This window comes from Oncorhynchus keta, unplaced genomic scaffold (assembly GCF_023373465.1).
Source record: "Oncorhynchus keta strain PuntledgeMale-10-30-2019 unplaced genomic scaffold, Oket_V2 Un_scaffold_9739_pilon_pilon, whole genome shotgun sequence".
NCBI classification, from domain to species: Eukaryota; Metazoa; Chordata; class Actinopteri; order Salmoniformes; family Salmonidae; genus Oncorhynchus; species Oncorhynchus keta.
Genome location: NW_026291018.1, coordinates 1,101,999 through 1,116,369, shown reverse-complemented (window position 1 = coordinate 1,116,369; position 14,371 = coordinate 1,101,999). Strand labels below are relative to the sequence as shown.

The 14,371-nt window shown below is 44.0% G+C and overlaps 2 protein-coding genes across 3 annotated transcripts in view; one reads left to right on the top strand and one right to left on the bottom strand.

Annotated features, from left to right (window-relative positions):
- Positions 1-53: 53 nt before the first annotated feature.
- LOC118380897 (NADPH oxidase organizer 1-like) lies at positions 54-5,233 on the top strand. Of its 2 annotated transcripts, none has more exons than XM_052517736.1 (8): positions 54-899; positions 1,140-1,220; positions 1,339-1,411; positions 1,522-1,705; positions 1,881-2,068; positions 2,247-2,357; positions 2,611-2,728; positions 3,905-5,233. In XM_052517736.1, the coding sequence occupies exons 1-8, from the start codon at positions 825-827 to the stop codon at positions 4,641-4,643; spliced, it is 1,569 nt and encodes a 522-aa protein (XP_052373696.1). In that variant the 5' UTR covers positions 54-824; the 3' UTR covers positions 4,644-5,233. The 2 variants fall into 2 exon arrangements, with proteins under 2 accessions (XP_052373696.1, XP_052373697.1); XM_052517737.1 differs by lacking the exon at positions 54-899 and adding an exon at positions 921-1,042.
- A 1,277-nt stretch (positions 5,234-6,510) lies between these two features.
- The window catches only part of tbl3 (transducin beta like 3), a 44,238-nt gene continuing 36,377 nt past the window's right edge, over positions 6,511-14,371 (bottom strand). Inside the window, exons 20-23 of the mRNA XM_052517717.1 lie at positions 13,565-13,636; positions 11,475-11,548; positions 8,563-8,656; positions 6,511-7,369 (exon numbers count right to left, since the gene is read on the bottom strand). Coding sequence (XP_052373677.1) covers positions 8,585-8,656; positions 11,475-11,548; positions 13,565-13,636 — 218 coding nt within the window. The 3' untranslated portion in view covers positions 6,511-7,369; positions 8,563-8,584. The remainder of the gene's footprint in view (positions 7,370-8,562; positions 8,657-11,474; positions 11,549-13,564; positions 13,637-14,371) is intronic.

Here is a 14,371-nt window from a genome sequence, read left to right as displayed (position 1 = left end):
AAAGATAAGGATTTGCCAGTAGATTGTCAAGTTTATTCATTATGAGGACTTCTAGCTTGCTAGCTAAGGTATGATGTTGACATGATCAGTCCAATCAAAGCTACTGTAGATATAACGTGATTTGATGTAATTTTATCTGTGGCCAATGACCTTGAACCTTCTTGAACGGTCACATCTAATGTAACTCTATGGCAGCACCCAGGGTGCTTGAATTTTTGAGCTCTCCCTGTAGAGTTTGCAGTGACGTAGTGTCCCCATGAGTGACAGAACACTGAGCCAATCACGGCGCAACTAGAGAACATTACCAACTCCATATTTTCCACTGGCTGCCCCACCAGCACAGAAAGCACTGAACTAGGCTGAAACACCTGCATTTTGGAGCTGCCTTACTCAAGAAAGCAAAAAAGAGACAGACAGCTTTATTAACTAAAATATTATTATGTATTGTTTGAAAACTGTTATGTGACACGTATTAATGCCAAAATAACATGCAAAACAGGCAACAACAAAAACATGTGTGTATATATATATATTTTTTTAGCTCAACAGATGGGGCTCGAAACAGGGTCTTCCCCGCCTGCCCTGAATGATGGTTCGCCACTGAAATGATGATACATTGGTTGCAACAGTGTAGTTCCCACACTTGCGCCACTACAGCCGGAGCTGCTCACGTGACGCAAATATTGTTCTCCTATTTGTTTGCTTACGTGCCTCTACTGCCACACCTTACTCGGAGAGGTGTATTAATCTGTTGCCCATTTGAGCTCCAGTCAGTTTGTTAGGAATACACATCTCCATAGGATTTTACGCATCTAGGCTTTTTAATGACTAACATGGAGGAGCAACGGTATCCGGTTAATGTCCGACTGATTGGAGTAATGCACAAGGATAAAAGCAAAGTATGGATACTTGATGCATGTAATACTACTGCTGCTGTTATGGGATATTTCTCCAGATTTCTGCATGAGATGTACAACTATTTTTTTTATGCCTGTTAATGAATCATTTGCCGAAAATTGTTGATTATCTTTTTCTGTATTTTGTGAGTGCAATTAACTAAAACATTTATTTTTGAATTTGACAGCAATGATTTATACCAAAGATGTAATTGATATTTATAACTTATTTCAAATGTCCAGATGTACATGACATCGGTGCTTTGGTCAGATCAGAATGACATCATTGTTTACAGAACCTTCAAGGACTTCAAGACACTTAATGTAAGTTACATCATCAACTACAATTCAAATAGTCTGATCTAATGTAGCCTACATAAATGTAAAATATAATATGGAGCCATGCTTTTCTTACTTATGCCAAACTTTTTATCCAAAACAGGAACAAATGAAGAAGAAATTCCCACCTGCGAACCCACTTAAAAAATCGGACAGAATTATTCCTAGATTTCGAGGTACCTATGTTTTACTTTTAATATCACGTTGCCGGTTGATGTCTACCATGTGTATCCTTTATATAACTAATAAATCATTATTTAGTAATCGTCGTATATTCCTTCGTCAGACTGGAGGATGAAGATAAACGCAAAGAATAATGGTCCAAGCAAGTCGATGGTCCAGCTCAAGTTTTTGGAGAAATACTGCAGCGAGCTCCTCAGCTGTGACCCGCGCGTCTCACAATGTCCTGAACTCATCCAGTACTTCCACCCCAAGGACCAAGATCTACAGCCAGAGTTTGCCAAGAATAGGTAGATTATAGTGAGAATTACGCACATTGCTTAGGGAATACCACTGTGTCCTGAGCATTACGCACAGTATTACGCACACGTGGATCGACTTCAAATCCAGTGTCCCGTTATGTTTTGGTGATTTAATTCAGTACAATAAATAGTTATACATTTACAATGTGACTTCCTTCCTCAGTATCATGATCATGCCTTCAGAGGATTCCGCTGGACATGACAAGAGTGTCAACATTGGAAACGTTACGCAGCCGTTCGTAACAGAGGCATACCGGTGCATGGCACCCTATGAGACCAAAGACACCAAGAACCGGCCGTTCAAAGTGGCCGTGGACGAAAACTTGGACGTGCTCATCAAAGACAAAGCAGGTGAGAGAACGTCTGCTGTGATTTGCCATAAAGTATAATGAGCATGTATTTTCCTTTGTAATGATCGCATCACTTTGAATCTCTGCACGAATGTATTGATTCTGTGACATGTAATGGGTTTGAGAGAGCTGATCATAAATGTCCATCACCAGTCTAACCCCTCTCCCTCTGCTCCCAGGCTGGTGGCTGGTGGAGAATGAGGACAAGCGTATGGCCTGGTTCCCTGCTCCATACCTGGAGAAGGTAGAGGGGAATGAGGATGACGATAGTGACGAGTCCTATGGAGAAAGTAAGAGACCATCTCTTATCCCTGACACATATGTATTTATGTTTTCTATAGCCTGGGAGGGGATCATCAGGGGATCATCTGTTCACATCAACAAATATATAAAACATTCACATATAGCTGATGCACCAGCGTCAGGACATACACTGCAAATACTGTACTGTGCATGTACTGCAAGGTGTGGACAACCACTGACAGTATATTGCCATATATTGATGTTGCACCTATCCTAACATTCTGGATCTCCCACAAATAGGTGTGCTGTACAGTGCTGTCAGAAGCTACAAAGCCACAAATAGAGACGAGGTGTCTATGGACATTGGCTCAGTGGTGGAAGTCCTGCAGAAGTCTGACAATGGCTGGTGGCTGATCAGGTATGTTACTGAACAACACCTGTCTGACTAAACAGGAAGAATACAGTAGCTATAGCTGTAAAATAGAAGCATGACTTCCAGACTGTCGGAACCATGGAATCAAGAATTATTAGAACTCGTAGTAATTCTATGGTCAGATGACAGCAAATGCATTGAGAGAATGGAAATTGAAAGGGAATTGAAAGTCATGGTGCAGACAGACATGCAGAGTATCATCGCCCGTCCATCAGATATCATGCGGAAACAACAACGCTGTAATTATCTCACTACATTACAAGTTATCATTAGTTGATTCTGAAGAACCCAATACCAGAGATAGCTGAGCCATTGTCTGCTCAATGCTCTTTTGAGACAACCTCTCAGCGTGTTCTGCCCCTATCATTAGAAAACAGTTGGTAGCTTCCCCTTGGAAGTTGACGTGACTGAATTACTTAGCTGTTATCTTTTCACTGAATCAAATCCAAAGATTTTCTTGACAATGGCCGTGTCATTGAACAGAACAAGGATATGAACAGAACAAGGATATGAACAGAACAAGGATATGAACAGAACAAGGATATGAACAGAACAAGGATATGAACAGAACAAGGATATGAACAGAACAAGGATATGTCAATAACCTCATTTTGACAAAAATGCAGATATAACCTTCCAGACGTCAGTTCAACATCTAGTTTTGATTTACATTTGGTTGATTTGTCATCTAATGTGAATTCACCAAAAAATGGTTAAACGTTGGGTGAAAAAAATACTAAATTCCCTTACATTGACTTTTTTCAAATCCAATCAGTTTTACATGTTGATTGAACGTAATCACATGGAATTACGTGGAAACAACACTGATTCAATCAGTTTTTGCCCAGTGGGTTATAATCTCAAATTCTCAATTTGTTTCTTACTGCATACCTTTTTACTAAACAGTACATTCAAAATAGTATGTAGTAAGATTAGTACACAGTATGCAGTTTAAGTAAGTAGTAGCAAAGCTAGATTTCGGACACGGCCATTGACTTGTCAATTTAAGTGAAAGCTAGACAGACAAATGTGTACAAAGGCCACAGACTTGTCGTCTATCATGACCTAGGATAACATATTGTACCAAGGCTTTGACATTGTGATTTCTGATATGAAATCCACTCATGTCAGTTTCCAATTTCTTCTTTCTCCTCTTGACAGATACAACGGCAAGAGCGGCTTCGTACCTGCCATGTACCTGCAGCCCTACAACAACCCCCGTGTCCGCCTGGCGGCTCTCAACCTGGTCCACAGCTCCAGCTCTGACCACACGCTGGCCGGACACTCCCACGAGCGCAGCCATTCCCAAGGCAACATCCTGCAGCTGCCCGGCTCCCAACCTTCCACACCAAATCAGCTCAAGCCTACCGACAAGCTCAAGTCTCATTCTTTTAATGTTCTAACTGTGCCTCAGCCTTGCCCTTCACCTGTGATGGTCACCACCCCCGCCCCGACATACCCTAGCAAGGGCACTCCAACGCCTACTATTATGGTGGAGGTGGACGGGGAGGTGGATAAATGCAAGCGCAGCCTCGACGGCAGCATGGGAAGTGAGGGCAGCATGGGAAGCGAGGGCAGTGACTTCAGCGACGACCTCAGTTCGTCATCCTGCAGCTCGTCACTCAACCTGAGCCGCGCTGACATGGACGAGCGTCTCCGGCGCGCCCGCACACCGCCGCCCATGGTGGCCGATCGTCTCAACCCCGACAGTGGCGTGTTGGAGGGGAGGATGGTCCACGGAAGATCTGACCCAAACCTGTTCAAGATGGCCCCAACCACCCCCAAGGTGCCCCCCAGGCCCAGGGTGCAGGAGATCCTGACACGCTGCACTACAGTCACGCGCAAGAACGCCTCCAAAGCCAAGCTGTCGCCAGCGCCTGCTGTGATACTGAGCCGCTAAATAGGAGTCATGGGTAGCCAGTTCCTCCTTAGCCTTTTAAAACCGAGGGAGCAGACTGGGTTGTGGCCAGGACATGTGGTGTCTTGGTGGGTTCCAGGAAGAATCCAAAGGCTTTAGCACAAAAAGTCACTGTACTAGAAGCTGGACTGTGGGACTTATCCGTTATGAACTTACCTGAACATGATTACAATGTGTTTTAAAGTGTGTAACTGCCTTGGGGCTGGTCATGTAACCATGAGTTGTGATATGGGAGGAAAAATCATACATTACTGTAATACTCTGAGTCACATATTGAGTCTTTATTTTTTTAATGTGGAAGTTAACTTCTTGCTCTGTTCGTCAGGCCTACTTCCATGCACCTGGAGATGGATACTGATAACTGCATTGTAAACATTATTTTAATGCTGTCTATTAATTCAGGATTTATTTTGTGGATGAACAAATATTACGGTTAGGGGTTTACTGTCATTTGTCTACATTCCTGTTTTAATGAATCATTTCTCTTCACTTAATGTGAAGTCAGGTCATATACTGGTATAATTAAAATATACACTTGTGAATAAACATTCAGTAGCAATTTAGATAGAAAACATTTTTCTGTGATTGTCATGAATATTAGTGTCTTCTATTAAATTCTAAAATGTGTTTTCATAGTTTCCACTGTATAGCCTTTTAATCTATGGAGCTCTTTTTCCATACTGGAAAACTGTTATTAGCAACTATGGTTGATTCCATATCATATTGTACTGCAAACTGCAACAAATTGTAATACATTATTATACTAAAATAACTATAGATAACATATCTTGTACTGCAAAAAGCAATAAATTCTAATACTAAAATAACTTGTCCGCCTCTTTGAATGGAGAAAATATCCTGATTTAAACTTAACAGGATGTTGTGTGTGTGTGACATACGCCACTGGTACAGATGACACTGGTTCCATTTCTTTTCATCCATAGCAAAGCACCCAATTTCTCTTTCTTGGAGTCACCATTTCTATCCACCGCTAGCTTACTATGAATTGTACTCTTATACTGTTAGAGCTCTCCCCGAGTCCACTGGTTTACTGTTAGAGCTCTCCTAGTCCACTGGTTTATACTGTTAGAGCTCTCCCCGAGTCCACTGGTTTACTGTTAGAGCTCTCCGAGTCCACTGGTTTATACAGTTAGAGCTCTCCGAGTCTACTGGTTTACTGTTAGAGCTCTCCCTGAGCCAACTGGTTTACTGTTATAGCTCTCCCTGAGTCCACTGGTTTATACTGTTAGAGCTCTCCCTGAGCCCACTGGTTTATACTGTTAGAGCTCTCCCTGAGCCCACTGGATTATACTGTTAGAGCTCTCCCTGAGCCCACTGGTTTATACTGTTAGAGCTCTCCCTGAGCCCACTGGATTATACTGTTAGAGCTCTCCCTGAGCCCACTGGTTTATACTGTTAAAGCTCTCCCTGAGCCCACTGGTTTATACTGTTAGAGCTCTCCCTGAGCCCACTGGATTATACTGTTAGAGCTCTCCCTGAGCCCACTGGTTTATACTGTTAGCTCTCCCTGAGCCCACTGGTTTATACTGTTAAAGCTCTCCCTGAGCCCACTGGTTTATACTGTTAGAGCTCTCCCTGAGTCCACTGGTTTGTACCAGAGATCCCAGACTTTAATCAAATGTGACAGACAAATACACAGGGTGACAATATGCTGGACCAGTCTAATGTGGCAAAGGAATGAAGGCTTGACCTTTTCACCCTTTCCTGTGTCGTGGTTTATGCTCCTATGGGAATTTTATGTTAAGTCTTCAAACATACTCTTTTACATGAACATATTGGTTGATGTTTAAAATGAATACAAACTTATTTAAAAAAAGAGCACAATAAATACAAGGCATACAATTTATTCCAGATGCATTTGTAATCATGACAAACAAAATGTTTAGGTGGAAGAGCAGGACTGCACAACAACATACAAATATAAAAATTCACAAGCACTGGCTTCTGTTGGGGAAGAAGTTACGGGTTGAGCCTCGACAATTCCTGACCTCTAGTAGCAGGCTTCCAATAGCACCCAGAGTTTTTCCCAATGAGCTAACATGGTGATTAAAAACTTGTGGCACTATTTATGAAAAATGACACGTTTTTCCAAAATGGCTGCCAGCCAGGCTTATTGACCTCAAAACCAGTTTATTATAAAAGGTCATTCAGGACCTGCTTCTCTGTCTGTCAGTGTCTATAAAGCCACACTGTTGCTCCAGGCAGTGGTCCACGCTGAAAGAGACTCCCGCGGGTTCACACTCAGGCATCCTTAGTGGGCTTTATGTCAGACAGTCTGCCATCAGCTGATGATTGCCTGGAGGGGTGGAAGGGACGCTGCAGACAGGAGGATCTTAGCCTCTGTTTGGTCTCCCCGGTCCTCCTCTCTTGAACTCTCCTCACTGCCAGAGTGATGGTTGCCATTTTCTTTTCCTTTCTGTCCATTTTCTTCCCTTTGTCTCCTGACTGAGGCTTTCCTGGTGATACTGACTTCATCATCATCATCATCCTCCTCCATGTTGGCCGGGCAGTTGGTATCTTCCTCGAGACCATCATCCTCCTCTGCCTCTCCCTCATTCCATCTCTCCTCTCCATTCCCCTGTTCCTTAGTCCCATCTCCACCCTCACCTGATCGCTTGTCAATCATGAACAGGGGGTGTGGCACCTGAAGAGAGGCGGTGTCCATCTCCTCATCCTGCGAGTCCATACTGTAAAAGGATATGACATCACACATCAGCAACCAACAACAAAGGAGGTCAAATATCCATATAATTCACGTGTCAGACAGACCCAGGTTTGCTCTGTCGTATTTCCTGAAGCTGGACTCCAGCTGGATTCTTATTGGGTCTTAAGACCATGTTGAAGAATTAGGCTCTGCTGCATACTTCCTATCACATCATACATTAGGGTACTGCAGAAGACCTCTTTATGCTTGACCCATGACAATGACTTTCTAGATAATTCAAATAATCATTCTTCAAACCTGACCTACAGCCTCATTCTTCCAGACGTTTCAGTGTCGATGTACCATATTGGAATTTACTCTCCATGGTACAGTATGTGATTGTACAGCCTCTGATTGATCTCCTGCTGATTCCATTACCTGGTTATCGCTGTTAACATTCCTCAATCCGTTTGTTATTCATCATTACAGTGCTGACAAAGCTTATAAACGGTGTCCCAAATGGCACCATATTCTCTATGTAGTGCACTACTTTAGACCAGAGCCCTAGTGAAAAGCAGTGCACTTGTATATAGGCAATAGGGTGCCATTTGGGAAGCAACCATAGAGAGGGAATGTGGTTTCAGAATGAAGTCTACTACAGTACTTACAGTAAAAACATCAGTTTGGTTACACAGGTATTGGTCTCAAACCACAGATATGTAAAAGTCATCTCTCTTGCCCAGATACATTTTTATGAACAACAACAGCCATTGTTCTAGACTCAGATTAGATCTAGAGCAACCTTCGCGTGGCATACTGTCAACGCTGATAGGTCGGATGACTGCGTCTTGCTACGAAGTTACTTAGAATGCTACAAGGAAACATGAAATCAAACAATTGAACATGTCTTTCACTTCAGAGAAGCGAATCCTAACTATTGCTTAAGTCGAATTTCCACTTCAGTCAAAGCAATGATATTGATGGAAGACTAAGTGAAACACACTTAAGTGTATGTTAGAATCTGTTTTAGGGGCGAATCCTGTCACCGCTATCAATCCCTATTAAAAGAAACTCTAAACAATGAAATGTATGTGTTTTTTATTCTGAATCTTTCTAAAAGCAATGTATTTGAAAACACATTTGAAAGTCATTAGGCAAGGCTGTGTAGTGTTAGTATAAGCCCTGGATTGTGATTGGTGGGTGTTGTGTTTAAGGCCCTCCCCTGGTCACCCTCACCTGGCTGGAGCTCCTGTCACTCTCATCTTCTGCCACATGTAGTCCAGGAACATGGAGGCCTGCAGCAGACGGCCAATCCTTTGCATGTGCCTCTCTGCAGGGACGAACAGTGTCAAATCAAACAAGGGAACTGTATCAACAAACATGTAAAGATGCACACACACAATCAGCAGACACCAACACACACACACAATCAGCAGACACCAACACACACACACACAATCAGCAGACACCAACACACACACACAATCAGCAGACACCAACACACACACACAATCAGCAGACACCAACACACACACAATCAGCAGACACCAACACACACACAAATCAGCAGACACCAACACACACACAATCAGCAGACACCAACACACACACAATCAGCAGACACCAACACACACACACAATCAGCAGACACCAACACACACACACAATCAGCAGACACCAACACACACACAATCAGCAGACACCAACACACACACAATCAGCAGACACCAACACACACACAATCAGCAGACACCTTCACCAACACACACACAATCAGCAGACACCATCACCAACACACACAATCAGCAGACACCATCACTAACACACACACAATCACCAACACACACACAATCAGCAGACACCATCACCAACACACACAATCAGCAGACACCATCACCAACACACACACAATCAGCAGACACCATCACCAACACACACACAATCAGCAGACACCATCACCAACACACACACCATCACCAACACACACACACACCATCACACACAATCAGCAGACACCATCACCAACACACACACCATCACCAACACACAATCAGCAGACACCATCACCAACACACACACCATCACCAACACACACACACCATCACCAACACACACAATCAGCAGACACCATCACCAACACACACAATCAGCAGACACCATCACTAACACACACAATCAGCAGAAACCATCACTAACACACACAATCAGCGGACACCATCACCAACACACACAATTAGCAGACACCATAACCTACACACACAATCAGCAGACACCACTACTAACACACACAATCAGCAGACACCACCACTAACACACACAATCAGCAGACACCATCACCAACACACACAATTAGCAGACACCATCACCAACAGACACAATCAGCAGACACCATCACCAACACACACAATCAGCAGACACCATCACCAACACACACAATCAGCAGACACCATCACCAACACACACAATCAGCAGACACCATCACCAACACACACAATCAGCAGACACCATCACCAACACACACAATCAGCAGACACCATCACTAACACACACAATTAGCAGACACCATCACCAACACACACAATCAGCAGACACCATCACCAACACACACAATCAGCAGACACCATCACCAACACACACAATCAGCAGACACCATCACCAACACACACAATCAGCAGACACCATCACCAACACACACAATCAGCAGACACCATCACTAACACACACAATTAGCAGACACCATCACCAACACACACAATCAGCAGACACCATCACCAACACACACAATCAGCAGACACCATCACCAACACACACAATCAGCAGACACCATCACACCATCACCAACACACACAATCAGCAGACACCATCACTAACAACACACAAATCAGCAGACACCATCACTAACACACACAATCAGCAGACACCATCACTAACACACACAATCAGCAGACACCATCACTAACACACACAATCAGCAGACACCATCACTAACACACACAATCAGCAGACACCATCACCAACACACACAATCAGCAGACACCATCACTAACACACACAATCAGCAGACACCATCACTAACACACACAATCAGCAGACACCATCACTAACACACACAATCAGCAGACACCATCACCAACACACACAATCAGCAGACACCATCACTAACACACACAATCAGCAGACACCATCACTAACACACACAATCAGCAGACACCATCACCAACACACACAATCAGCAGACACCATCACTAACACACACAATCAGCAGACACCATCACTAACACACACAATCAGCAGACACCATCACTAACACACACAATCAAGACACACACAATCAGCAGACACCATCACTAACACACACAATCAGCAGACACCATCACAGACACCATCACACACACAATCAGCAGACACCATCACTAACACACACAATCAGCAGACACCATCACCAACACACACAATCAGCAGACACCATCACTAACACACACAATCAGCAGACACCATCACTAACACACACAATCAGCAGACACCATCACTAACAATCAGCAGACACCATCACTAACACACACAATCAGCAGACACCATCACTAACACACACAATCAGCAGACACCATCACTAACACACACAATCAGCAGACACCATCACTAACACACACAATCAGCAGACACCATCACTAACACACACAATCAGCAGACACCATCACTAACACACACAATCAGCAGACACCATCACTAACACACACAATCAGCAGACACCATCACTAACACACACAATCAGCAGACACCATCACTAACACACACAATCAGCAGACACCATCACTAACACACACAATCAGCAGACACCATCACTAACACACACAATCAGCAGACACCATCACTAACACTAGCGGACACTTTCTCTGGCATCAGTGGTTTGATTCCTTCACTATTATTCAGAAATTAAAACATCATACATCATCTGCATGGAGGTAGTTGTCACGTCACCAACACACACAATCTGGCGTGAGTCTATACAGTCTATACAGTCTACACCATCACTAACACACACAATCCCACCATCCTCACCAGTGTAATCATGAGTCCCACTCCAGGTGTGCAGCAGACACCATCACTACTGGAGCAGCTCTTCAGGTGAAACCATCACTGAGCATCACCTGGATCACAGCCTGGGCGTCCAGACAGCTCCGGGCATTGGTGTTCCACACAGCACAGTAGCGCAGCATAGACTCTGGGGGGGAATAGAGAGAGTCAGGGTTAGGATTACACGGACCATTAACATACCCGGAACTTTATCACGGGCCATTACCATACACAGACCTTTATCACGGGCCATTACCATACACAGACCTTTATCACGGGCCATTACCATACACAGACCTTTATCACGGGCCATTACCATACACAGACCTTTATCACGGGCCATTACCATACACAGACCTTTATCACGGGCCATTACCATACACAGACCTTTATCACGGGCCATTACCATACACAGACCTTTATCACGGGCCATTACCATACACAGACCTTTATCACGGGCCATTACCATACACAGAGCTTTATCACGGGCCATTACCATACACAGACCTTTATCACGGGCCATTACCATACACAGAGCTGTATCACGGGCCATTACCATACACAGACCTTTATCACGGCTTTATCACATTACCATACACAGATCAGAGCTTTATCACACACATCAGGCCATTACCATACACAGAGCTTTATCACGGGCCATTACCATACACAGACCTTTATCACGGGCACATTACCATACACAGAGCTTTATCACGGGCCATTACCATACACAGAGCTTTATCACGGGCCATTACCATACACAGAGCTTTATCACGGGCCATTACAGACATACACAGACCTTTATCACGGGCCATTACCATACACAGACCTTTATCACGGGCCATTACCACACACAGACCCATTATCACGGGCCATTACCATACACAGACCTTTATCACGGGCCATTACCATACACAGAGCTTTATCACGGGCCATTACCATACACAGACCTTTATCACGGGCCATTACCATACACAGAGCTTTATCACGGGGTTTGATTCCATTTACCATACATCAGACCTTTATCACGGGCCATTACCATACACAGACCTTTATCACGGGCCATTACTGGAGCAGCTCTTCACACAGACCTTTATCACGGGCCATTACCATACACAGACCTTTATCACGGGCCATTACCATACACAGAGCTTTATCACGGGCCATTACCATACACAGAGCTTTATCACGGGCCATTACCATACACAGCTTTATCACGGGCCATTACCATACACAGAGCTTTATCACGGGCTATTACCATACACAGAGCTTTATCACGGACCATTAACATACCCGAACTTTATCACGGGCCATTACCATACACAGACCTTTATCACGGGCCATTACCATACACAGACCTTTATCACGGGCCATTACCATACACAGACCTTTATCACGGGCCATTACCATACACAGAGCTTTATCACGGGCCATTACCATACACAGAGCTTTATCACGGGCCATTAACATACCCAGAACTTTATCACGGGCCATTACCATACACAGAGCTTTATCACGGGCCATTACCATACACAGAGCTTTATCACGGGCCATTACCATACACAGAGCTTTATCACGGGCCATTACCATACACAGAGCTTTATCACGGGCCATTACCATACACAGACCTTTATCACGGGCCATTACCATACACAGACCTTTATCACGGGCCATTACCATACACAGAGCTTTATCACGGGCCATTACCATACACAGAGCTTTATCACGGGCCATTACCATACACAGAGCTTTATCACGGGCCATTACCATACACAGAGCTTTATCACGGGCCATTACCATACACAGAGCTTTATCACGGGCCATTACCATACACAGAGCTTTATCACGGGCCATTACCATACACAGAGCTTTATCACGGGCCATTACCATACACAGAGCTTTATCACGGGCCATTACCATACACAGAGCTTTATCACGGGCCATTACCATACACAGAGCTTTATCACGGACCATTACCATACACAGAGCTTTATCACGGACCATTACCATACACAGAGTTTTATCACGGGCCATTACCATGTGGCTCCATCACTATATTGGATACCCACCAAGCACAAAACGTTTTCAGAATGTTCTGCAACGTAGTAAAAACAGTGTTTTTTTTTTGGCCAGCTTAGTATATCCCAATCCTTTCTGACCTCACCTTTCTGGTCCTGACGCAGCTTCAGCACAGTCTTCTCCAGCTGCTTAGCACCATCTTCCCCCTGGCGGATCGCTAGAGGCCACACAGGAAAGTCACGAGTTCACAGACAGTACACACAGAGTAACCCACATCAGATATAGAAGCATATGATCCTGGCACACATAACCAGGGTCATGGCACACCATACATGACCTAAGTTCAATGGCCAGTCTATTAAAGACTTACATAACTGCAACTTTCCCTACAAACTGCATTACTTTTGACCAGAGCTCTATGGTGAGCAAAAGTAGTGCACTAGATAGTAAATAGGGTGCCATTTGGGATGCAGCCTAGTACGCATCATCATGACCTAAGTGACCCATCCCATCTACAACCCCATGCTAGACCCTCTAGTGTCAGTATGACGGTCCATTGTTATACCAATACAATGACCTCTGACCAATCCTTCACGGTCAAACATGGAACCCTAGTCTCTCCTATACAGTTATTTTAATGGATTTTAACACTAGAAGTGCCGAGGCAGTCATTTTAACTACATATGAATTTAAAATGTGTATATACATATGCCATTTTTAAAGCCATTACCCTTCAGTTCTTGACTTGTCCTAAATAAGTATTTTTAACACACGTATATGTTGTTAGAACACATTCTGTGTAACATATTGAAATTCTAAGTAGTTTTAAGAGGACATGTTGTTTTGGAGACGGAAGTAAACGGTGCGAGACGGAAGTAAACGGTCCGAGACGGAAGTAAACGGTCCGAGACGGAAGTAAACGGTCCGAGACGGAAGTAAACGGTCCCAGACG

Coding starts and splice junctions, on each gene's coding strand:
- LOC118380897 (XM_052517736.1), top strand. CDS start 825: ATGACTAACATGGAGGAGCAACGGTATCCGGTTAATGTCCGACTGATT. Junction 2,358..2,610: donor TGACGAGTCCTATGGAGAAA/GTAAGAGACCAT, acceptor TCCCACAAATAG/GTGTGCTGTACAGTGCTGTC. Junction 2,729..3,904: donor AATGGCTGGTGGCTGATCAG/GTATGTTACTGA, acceptor TCCTCTTGACAG/ATACAACGGCAAGAGCGGCT.